At 42.0% G+C, this 10,839-nt stretch overlaps 1 protein-coding gene across 1 annotated transcript in view; it reads right to left on the bottom strand.

Moving 5' to 3' along the window:
- Nucleotides 1-2,208: 2,208 nt before the first annotated feature.
- The window catches only part of LOC103034314 (protein HIRA), a 34,655-nt gene continuing 26,024 nt past the window's right edge, over nt 2,209-10,839 (bottom strand). Inside the window, exons 19-25 of the mRNA XM_049470574.1 lie at nt 10,671-10,832; nt 10,009-10,067; nt 9,336-9,441; nt 7,618-7,740; nt 7,206-7,369; nt 5,613-5,701; nt 2,209-4,954 (exon numbers count right to left, since the gene is read on the bottom strand). Coding sequence (XP_049326531.1) covers nt 4,838-4,954; nt 5,613-5,701; nt 7,206-7,369; nt 7,618-7,740; nt 9,336-9,441; nt 10,009-10,067; nt 10,671-10,832 — 820 coding nt within the window. The 3' untranslated portion in view covers nt 2,209-4,837. The remainder of the gene's footprint in view (nt 4,955-5,612; nt 5,702-7,205; nt 7,370-7,617; nt 7,741-9,335; nt 9,442-10,008; nt 10,068-10,670; nt 10,833-10,839) is intronic.

Below are 10,839 nucleotides of genomic sequence, written 5' to 3'. Positions count from 1 at the left end.
CGGTAGCACGAGGTGGAGTCTACAACCCACAGAAGTTGCTCAGGTAGTGCAGCTCATCCAGGATGTCACATTAATGCTAGCTGTGGCGAGAAGGTTTGCTGTGTCTGTCAGCAGCACAGTGTCCAGGAGACAGGCCAGTACACCAGGAGACATGGAGGGGGCCATAGGAGGGCAACAACCCAGCAGCAGGACCACTACCTCCTCCTTTGTGCAAGGAGTAACAGGAGGAGCAGTGCAAGAACCCTGCAAAATGACCTCCAGCAGACCACTAATATCCATGTTTCTGCTCAAACAGTCAGAAACAGACTCCATGAGGGTGGTATGAGGGCCCGACGTCCACAAGTCCTTCTGATGCAGGACAATGCTAGCCCTCATGTGGCTGAAGTGTGTCAGCAGTTCCTGCATGATGAATACATTGATGCTATGGACTGTCCTGTTTGTTCGTTTGGGTTTTGTGCCATATCAGCAACATGTTGGCTATTTTATGGCATCAACAAAGTTAATATCTTAAGCATCACAGACTTAAATCAGTGTCTTCATATGAAGGACTTCCAGAAAATTAAGTATTTTAGCTGGTGGAATCTTTTCAAGCAGTTCTTTCACGTTTGTAACCCTATAAAAGTCATTTCTGGTGGTTAAAAGTGCAGGGCAGTCTACTAAGATATGTTCAATAGTTTGAGGAGTATCACAGAACTGGCAGGCTGGAGTCTGTTCGCCAACCAGGAGGTGACGGTGAGTAAGAGCATGGACTGTCCTGAACATTCCCCAGACCTGAATCCAATCCAGCACATCTGGAACATCATGACTCACTCCATCCACCAACACCACCACACTGCACCACAGACTGTCCATGAGTTTACTGACACTGTAATCCAGGCCTGGGAGGAGATTCCTCAGGAGAACATCCGCCGCATCATCAGGAGCTGCCCAGGCGTCATAGAGAGGTCATACAGGCACGTGGAGGCCACACCCACTACTGAGCCTCATTTTATCTTGTCTTGAGGATTTCCCACTGAAGTTGGATCAGCCTGTCATTTGATTTTCCACTTTGATTTTGAGTATGATTCCAAATCCAGAACTTTAATGTTATCTTGTTCTCATTCCACTGTGGAATAAATAAAGATTTTTAACTGGAATATTGTATTAATTGAGATCTAGGATGTGTTATTTTAGTGTTCCCGTATAATCAAGGCTGGTTATAGTAGGCCTAAAATTAATCTGACACACAGTCTTTAATAATAAAATGTGTGTCAGATTCTGAGGGCTCCATTGTGTAGGGCTAAATTACTGAATTAACTCTGAGCTGATTGACGTATTTGTTAGCTCAAAACAGATTTTTTTCCATCGATATATGGAAACACAAGGAAACACCAAATTTCCATGGCTTTTCCAAAACTTATCCAGGCCTGGAAACTGCTGTTTTCATATTCCATGACTTATCCAGGTTTTTCATGACTGTACGAACCCTGGGGAAACAAGTAGCATGTTGCCAGTGATTCTCATATCCCTCTGTTACGCATGTGCCTCTATCAAGTTATCAGGACACCCTTCTAAGTGGTAGGGCCAAGGGGTGAAATGGGATTGGGCCAAACACACTGCAGGGCTGAGACAGACCCACCACCCAAATACTGTAATAGCTGCTTTTGGATAATGGGTGTAGAAACAAGTAGAAATTCATAATGATACTAATTTATGCGAAGAGGATTGATAAAGGTATTAAAGAGAAGTGGTGGATCTACCAATTTCTACAAAAAATGAAAATTACAGCAGACAGAGGAAGACAGGAAGCTGCTCTCGGGACAGATGGAGAGGTTTGTTGAGGTGCTGAAAATTAAATATATATGTTTTTTAATCTTAAGACAGACAGGCGTTTATCTAACTTCTCATTCGTTTTTGGCACGGTGATTTAAGATGATTAATTCAGCTCCTGTCAATCAACGTTCGGTACACACACACACACACACACACACACACACACACAGTATGTATATCAAATCTGAGCAACTCTGTACTGAGAAACTCAATAGATCCATAAAACAGCACTATGCTGCCATCCAGTGTCCGCAACGCAGAACTGCATCCACCCAATAAACCAGAACTAAAAACACTGTTCAATAGGATATTGCACATTAATCCAGTGACCACGCCCATCCCCCAACAAGACCACACCCCTCACCGACCAGTAGAGGGCGCTCACACAGTCGTAGCTCAGTCTCAGTTCTTTATTTTTTTTCTTTCATGTCATTTTCTAGAAAAAGGGCAAAATGTGTACAAACATTTACAAACACAAACAACCCACAGGCTTCCCACCAGCAGGGGGCAGCAGAGGAGGCAGGTATTTAATCCCACCATGACTCCGCCTCCCCCTCCTCACAAACCCCGCCCCCTCACAGACTCATCCCTCGCTTTATCTGGACTAACGACAACTGCAAAATGTCCACTCCAGCTGGAAAATGGCTGCCGTGTCTGGCTTGGTTCTGATCCAAAAACATGATGAGTGTGTGTGTGTGTGATACTGAATCAGGTGCTGAATCAGTTGAGTCAATATCGGCTTCACAGAATCAAGTTGGTAAAAGTGAATCAGTTCAGTTCAGTATCGCCTTCACCAATTCATATCTAGATCCACTGAATCAAACTGAATCAGTGAATCAGTATCAATTCAGTACTGCCTATTATCATCTGAATCTGTTATTGGATCAAACTAAATCAACAAATCAATGAATCAGTGTCTTTTCATACTAATGAAATTTTGGGGCCACTGAATCAGTATGATTCATTATTGCCTTCATCGGCTGAGTTTTAGATTAAACTGAATCCATAACGTTAGAAGTGATTCAGTTAAGTATTGCCTTCACCAATTCAGGTCTAGATCCACTGAATCCTACTGAATCAGAATCAATTCATAGTAATTCAGTGTCTTATGCACTGGCTCTCTATTCAGTTGTCTACTAATTTCATAATAGAAAGAGACACTGAATCAGGGACTGGATCAAAATGAACCAATGAATCAGTGTCTATTCAAACTAACTTAATAGCTGGGCCACTGAATCAGTATGACTCATTATTGTCTTTATCGGCTGAGTACGATTCATATTGATTCAGTATGATTCAGTATTGCCTTCATTGGCTGAGTCTGATTCATATTGATTTAAATTGATTCTGTATTGCCTTTATTGGCTGAGTATGATTTATATTGATTTAGTATTGCCTTCAGCAGCTGAATATGATTCATATTGACTCAATTTGATTCAGTATTGCCTTTATCGACTATGATTCATATTGATTCAGTATTGCCTTCATCAGCTGAGTATGATTCTTATTAATTCAGTATGATTAAGTATTGTCTTCATCGGCTAATTATAAATCACACTGATTCAGTATTGCCTTCATCGGCTGAACAATTTTCATACAATTACTGGATCAAACAGAGTCCATATCGATTTCACAGAATCGAGATTGGTATTAAGTGATGCGGTATCACCTTCACTAATTTAGCTCTGGATCCTACTGAATCAGTGAATCAGTATCAATTCATACTAACTCTGGGTCTAATCCACTGGTTCACTATTCAGAACTGCCTATTCAGTGTTGACTCCACTAATTTCATGATAGAAAGAGACACTGAATCAGGTACTGAATCAAACTGAATCAAGGAATCAGTATCAATGAATTCTCAGTTTGATTCAGTATTGCCTTCATCGGCTGAGTAATTTTCATACAGGTACTGGATCAAACTAAATCAATATTGACTTCACAGAATCAAGATTGATTCAGACCAAGTGATTCACTTTAGTATTACCTTCACTTATTCAGCTCTAGATCTTCTGAACCCTCAAGAGTTATTAAGCATCACTTATTAGATAACATTCAATGTGATGCAGTATCAGCTTTGCTGAACCAATATTGATGATTCACTTTTGGCTTCACTGAGTCTTGTGCATATTGATTCAGAATGGTTTGGTATTGCCTCCAACAACTCAATATTAGTGTCAATGATTCATCATTCAGATGAACATTAAATGTGAATCAGTATTAGCTTTGCTGAACCAATATTCGTGTTAAATGATTCAGTTTTGGCTTCACTGATTTACTGTGATTCAATGATGCTTTCAGTGATTTAATACCAGGGACAATGAATCAATATTATTCAGTATTGCCTTCATTGGCTGAGTATCATTCATATTGATTCAACATTATTTGATGTTGGCTCCACTAATTCATTTTTGGCTCCACTGAATCAGTGTGCTTCAGTATCGCCATCTATGTTAAAACGATTCATACGGATTCAGGATGATTCAGTACTGCTTTCATTGATCAAGCATCATTCATACTGATTCAATATGATCCAGTATCAGATTTGCTGAATCAATATCAGTGTTACTGATTCAGCCCAGTTTTGGTTCCGCTGATTCGAGTATGATTCAATATTGCTTTCAGTTATCAAGCTTCATTCATACCGATTCAATATGATTCAGTGTCGACTCCAGTGATTCAGTATTCATACAGGTGTTCACAGAAAGCTTCATAGCGAGAGAGGTTCTGTTCTCTGAATCAACACCAGGAGATTCCAGCGATTCACTCATAACTCATCATCATCAACATAATTACTGTTATTATTATTATTAATATTAATAATAACCAAATTCATTCAACCTTAATACATCAGTGTGTTTTTCGTCAGTATATTTCTATGGTCTGTTACACAGACAGAGTCTGGCTCCTCAGAGAGGATTGTGGGAGTTTTTACTGTCTCTGCGTATGGAGGACTAAGGCTGTTAGTGCGACCGGGACGAGGGTCTGACACGGGGGGAGGGGCTTCACAGACAGGGGTGAAGTGCTATTTGAGGCGGAGCAGCTCCAGCTGATCCTGGTACTCCGTGAAGAGCCTCTGAAAACGCAAATTCTGACCAATCACAGGCAAGACCTCAGCCAACACATCCCTCTTCCTCAGACCCTGAACAGAAGTTACATTAATAAGTTATTATTAAATAATAGCATATTTATGTATTCAAAATTATAGTATTTTTTGCACTTTTCATGGATTAGAAGGCACATTATGTGACACTAGTAAGGAACAGAGGTGTTGCCATGTTTCCCTTCTTATTTAGCCAGTCAAACCAGCGCTGGATGTTAATCTACACAGATTTCCCACCTGAAAAGAAGTTTATTTGGGTGAATAAAGTGCTTACATTTATTTACAGTAAGCTTACATTTCCAGATTTCCACTAAGGCTGGGTGCAGCAGCATTAGCATTAGCATAAGCAGCTAACTGCAGCGCTAGCGAACGTAAATGACACCCGACAGCACAGATTACAGTCCAATATACTTGCCTCTGAACGGTGAAAGAGCTAGCACTTAGCACGGTTAGCGGCTAATGCTAATACTGCTCCACTCTCGGTGCTGGAAAACTAAACTGAAACTCCTGTATAACTCTGTACTTCAGCGGAGTGGCTTTACTGCTCCTTAATACCTGACTGGTAGAATTTATACATAAGAAGCACCGGATTGTAAGGTGCACTGATGATTTTTGGGAAAATTAAAGGATTTGAAGTGCGCCTTATAGTGCAAAAAATACAGTATATATATTTTTTAAACAAGTGCCCAGTTCTCACCAATACTGTCGGTTCCCAAGAGCTGGTGCTGGATTTGTGTACTGGTCCCAGTAAATCCTTACACAACTCCCGTAAACGATGTTCATAACCTACACAGACACACACAGTGAGAGAGATGAAGGTATTGGTGATATTTACACTGAATGGGCGGGGCTATAGTCTCTCACTACAAGTCAAAATTAAACACTAAAGGAATCATGTAATAACTAAAAACTAAAATACTTGAGGAAGCTGCTAATTTTCAGTTTCTGATGCTGGTAACTCTGCTGAACTTATCCTGTTAAACAGAAGTAACTCTTGATCTTGCTTTCCTGTGGCTCTCTTGATGAGTGCCAATTTCCAGCATATATAAACCCTGTCCTAATCATCTGCTTTCTCTTTCTCTCCCCATGTCCTGAGCTGCTGCTACCAGTGCCCATCCCACTCCAGCAGAGTTTTATAAAACCATTCTAACCCCTTTCTCTTCCCTCCCCTCTCTGTTCTCTCTCTCTATCTTTCTCACATGTGCTGAGACGCCTGGCCGGCCGGTCTTCCTGGATGTGTCCGTCTGTGGTTCCAGCTTTCAGGAATCAGCCCTGTCCTTCTACTCATCAGAATTATTACACAACCCTTCTAACTCCTGCTTTTTTTTCTCTCTTCCTTTCCTTTCTGTTGTCTCTATCTATCTCTTTTACATGTATGGAGATGCCCTGTTCCTGATGTTCCTAGCCTGGCTCTCCACTGCCCGCTGTGTTGTTCTCCGGCTCTGCAGCCCTGCACTGATTACCATTAACACACTCAGTATCTGTTTCTGTATTAGCCATAGCTCTATAGTTTGTGCCCATCACATTCTTATATTCATAAATTAGTACCTGTTATATTAGCCATAGTTCACATTAACTCTCTGTACTGTTGTTTTGTTCTGTTATTTGTTTGTTGTTTGTTTGTACTGAGCGGGTCAACCCGAGTAGGATGGGTTCCTCGGACTGAGTCTTGGTTCCTTCCAAGGTTTCTTCCTCTTAAAGGGAGTTTTTTGCTCCTTGCCACTGTGTCACCATAAAATTGGCATCTCTGTGGTGCTGCTCATAAGAGGCGTGGACCTGTTTTTCCTGTAAAGCGGCTTTGTGACAACCTTTGTTGTAAAAAGCGCTATATAAATAAAATTGAATTGAATTGAATTTCATCATAGTTTTTTTTACATCACATTTTACTGGTCTTTGCAATGACTCCACTTTAGCATACTTTCAAAATTCTTGAAATAGACTTTCAGATCGACTGATTGACATTTTTTCTTAAAGTTATTGTTTTCTTTACTTAGTTGAGTAGTTCTTGCTGCTCATAATCAGGATTAGAACATTACTCAAATATTCACTATTCACTGTATACCTGTAACTCTACCTCTTCACTACTTTACTTTAACTGATGCTCTCAAACACTTTATTAAGAGACAAGAAATTCAAGTAATTAACTCTTGATGAGTTCAGCACAGCTGTTAACTGAAAGCCTGAATTCCAGGTGACTCTACTTTATAAAACCCAGCCAAGTGAATCTAAAATATGAAACATATTCTGGTTTGTTTAACGCACTTTTCTTTCTATACATTAATAATATTACCTTCATTAACTATAAAGCGGGTGTAGATGAGCAGCCAGTGGCGGTACTCGGAGGACGAGCGCAGGACGAGAGCGGAGGAGAGCTGCTGTTCCAGGAAGGCGAGGGTCATGCCCTGCTGTAGGTGGTGGGGAGTGGAGGACAGACGGGACGCCAGCCGGCCCGCACTGGGGGAGAGGAAGGGGTGGGGGTTAATATTAAAGGGGTAAAACACAGTATTTTGTGTGTTACACAGCCGTGCTTTAATAAAAGGTTCATAAAACAGATTAAAAGTAATTATGATTAATTTATGACAAAGCTGTACTTTGAGTCATTAAAGTTGTATATAGATCCTACACAGAGAAGAACTCTTTTAAATGGTGTATCTAAATGATTCTGCTCTGTGTAAGACTGTGGCATTTATCACTGCTCTCACCTCAGACTCCGCCCCTGAGTCGTGGCCAGGGGTCCGACAGAGCCCAGAGCGTCCTGAGCCGAAACACAGTTCCTGAAGTCGGCACACTGAACCAGAGCATCCTGCTTATCCGCTATCAGATTCCTGACAGAGAGAGAGAGAGAGAGAGAGTGGTAGAGAGAGTGAGGTAAAGAGAGGTACAGATAGAGGTAGAGAGGAGTAGAGAGGGGTAGAGAGGAAGAGGTAAAAAGAGAGAGAGATAATGGTAGAGAGAGAAAGAGGGGTGGAGAGAGAAAGGTAGAGGTGTAGAGAGGGAGGGAGGGAGAGGTAGAGAGAGAGGCAAAAAGCGAGAGAGCGAGACAGTGGTAGAGAGAGGTAAGAGAGAGGGGTAGAGAGGAAGAGGTAAAAAGAGAGAGAGACAGTGGTAGAGAGAGAGGGAGAGAGAGAAAGAGGGAGACAGTGGTAGAGAGAGAGGGGTGGTAGAGAGAGAGAGAGAGAGAGAGAGAGAGAGAGAGAGAGATAGAGAGAGAGAGATAGAGACAGTGGTAGAGAGAGGTAAGAGAGAGAGGGGTAGAGAGGAAGAGGTAAAAAGAGAGAGAGACAATGGTAGAGAGAGAGGGGTAGAGAGAGAGAGAGAGAGGGTTAGAGAGGAAGAGGTAAAAAGAGAGAGAGAGAGAGAGAGAGACAGTGGTAGAGAGAGAGATAAAGAGATATAGAGGGAAAGAGAGAGGGAAAGAGAGAGAGATAATGGTAGAGAGAGAAAGAGGGGTGGAGAGAGAAAGGTAGAGGTGTAGAGAGGGAGGGAGGGAGAGGTAGAGAGAGAGGCAGAAAGCGAGAGAGCGAAAGCGAGAGAGAGAGACAGTGGTAGAGAGAGGTAAGAGAGAGGGGTAGAGAGGAAGAGGTAAAAAGAGAGAGAGACCGTGGTAGAGAGAGAGGGAGAGAGAGAAAGAGGGAGACAGTGGTAGAGAGAGAGGGGTGGTAGAGAGAGAGGGAGACAGTGGTAGAGAGAGAGAGAGAGATAGAGAGAGAGACAGTGGTAGAGAAGGGTAAGAGAGAGGGGTAGAGAGGAAGAGGTAAAAAGAGAGAGACAGTGGTAGAGAGAGAGGGGTTGAGAGAGAGAGAGAGAGAGAGAGACAGTGGTAGAGAGAGAGGTAAGAGAGAGGGGTAGAGAGGAAGAGGTGAAAAGAGAGAGAGACAGTGGTACAGAGAGAAGTAAAGAGATATAGAGGGAAAGAGAGAGGGAAAGAGAGAGAGATAGTGGTAGAGAGAGAGGGGTGGAGAGAGAAAGGTAGAGGTGTAGAGAGTGAGAGAGTGAGAGAGCGAGAGAGAGCAAAGAACCAAAAGTGCTTAAAAAACATTCCACTGAATACCAAACAAGGGTTAGCTGGGTTATCCCAAGAGGTTGCTATGGTGTTGACAGATTATTGATGTGTAGAATCCTAGGGGGTTGCTAATTGATTGATAGGTGATGGCCTTTAAGTGTTTAAGTTCTTGCTAAGGGTTGGCAAAGGTGTTGCTAGTCAGTTGCTGTGGTGTTAACAGGGGATTGCTAGATGGTTGCTAGGGGATGACCTTGGACTTGCTAGACGATTGCTGTGGTGTTGCTAAGTGGTTGCTGTGTAGGGTTCCAGTGAAGTGATGGCCTTGAACTTGATAAGAATGTTCTTTGTTACAGTAACAGTGTGTGAAACAACCTCCACCATGTTTGGAAGCTGTACTTTAGTGTGTGAGATTCTCACCATGTCTCCATAGAGGAGCTGAAGCAGAAGGATTTCCCATTGGAGAGACCGACCACAGGAACCCCCTGATCCGTCAACATAGAGCTACTGACTGTAGCATCAGAACCTAGAGAGGGAGAGAGAGTGAAAGAAAGAGCGAGAAAGATATTATACGTTTATTTTTTACTGCTAGTACTATTATTATAGATATATACTTTAAAGAAATAAGGTTTAACAATTTATTTTACTTTCTTTATTTGTTGGTTTTTATTATAACAGTGACAATTTTACATGAACCTCAAGTGTTCTATTGTGATTATACCACAATTCCATTATCGCTGATCATTGAAATATTTTGAGTTAAAGAGGATGTATCTATTTGGTTACAAACAGCTGTTTGTATCTGCGCTGTTTGGCTTGTAAGCGCTGCATCGTTGCTAGGTTACCTGTGTGGCGGAGTAATACATGGAGTGCTTCGGTTACAGTGCATTACCGGCTGATAACGGTACTCATAGAACACCTCTTAGCCAATCACATTGCAGGGTCGGAACGAACTGTGATCTAAGTCTAGTTGTATCAAATATGTTAAATATAATGTTTGTGATTATATACAAATATGGCAACCTTAACAGATGGATAGAGAAAGAATTGTGAGAAAGTAAAAAAGAAGAAAGAAAGAAACTCTTCAGCTCACCTAATAAGATGGAGTTTAGTGATTCGTTCTTCACCACAGCCGTCAGTTTCTGAACATTCCTGCAGGCATAAACAACATACATATATTCATACTTCCATACATACCATATATGCAATTTATAAAGGCATTTAAAATGTATTTAGAAGTAAGAGAGAGATCAGGCTAAAACACACATACAATACAGTTTTTTTTTTTTTTTTTTTTATAAATTTATCTTTTCCAATTATCCCACCCATTCAACTGCTAGTCAGCTGTATATCCCCCCCCCCCCCATCACCAGGAGGGTGAAGACTAGCACACGTCTCCTCCGATACATGTGAATTCAGACTCTGCCTCTTTTTGAACTGCTGCTGATGCAGCATTGCTAAGTAGCATAACCGCGCTAACGCTCTGAGGAAAGCACAGCGACTTGGTTCTGATACATCAGCTCACAGATGCAGCCTAGTGCTGATCCACATCACCCTAGGAGTGATGAGGGAAAAGAGAGCACCATCTACTGTACTGTACCCACCCAGAGAGAGCAAGGACAATTGTGCTCTCTCAGGGCTCCGGCAGCTGATGGCAAGCTGCATGACTGGGATTCGAACCAGCAATCTCCCGATCATAGTGGCACACACAGTTAATAAAGGCATTTAAAATCAATATAGGGAGGAGGTCAGTACCAGACAGACAGCGTGGCTGATGCCGTTAGTGCCATCACAAAAAAGCCGGAGCAGTGTAGTGCTGATATGGGGGTGGGCAGCATGATTGACGGGAGAAGTCTCCGCCCACAGGATGAGTATATCGACAGCGTCCGGTCCTCACACGCCACGGCAACCACGTCACTACGGA

This window comes from Astyanax mexicanus, chromosome 22 (assembly GCF_023375975.1).
Source record: "Astyanax mexicanus isolate ESR-SI-001 chromosome 22, AstMex3_surface, whole genome shotgun sequence".
In the NCBI taxonomy this organism is placed as follows: Eukaryota; Metazoa; Chordata; class Actinopteri; order Characiformes; family Acestrorhamphidae; genus Astyanax; species Astyanax mexicanus.
Note: the sequence above shows the minus strand (reverse complement) of the source record. Positions and strands in the feature narration are given on the sequence as shown.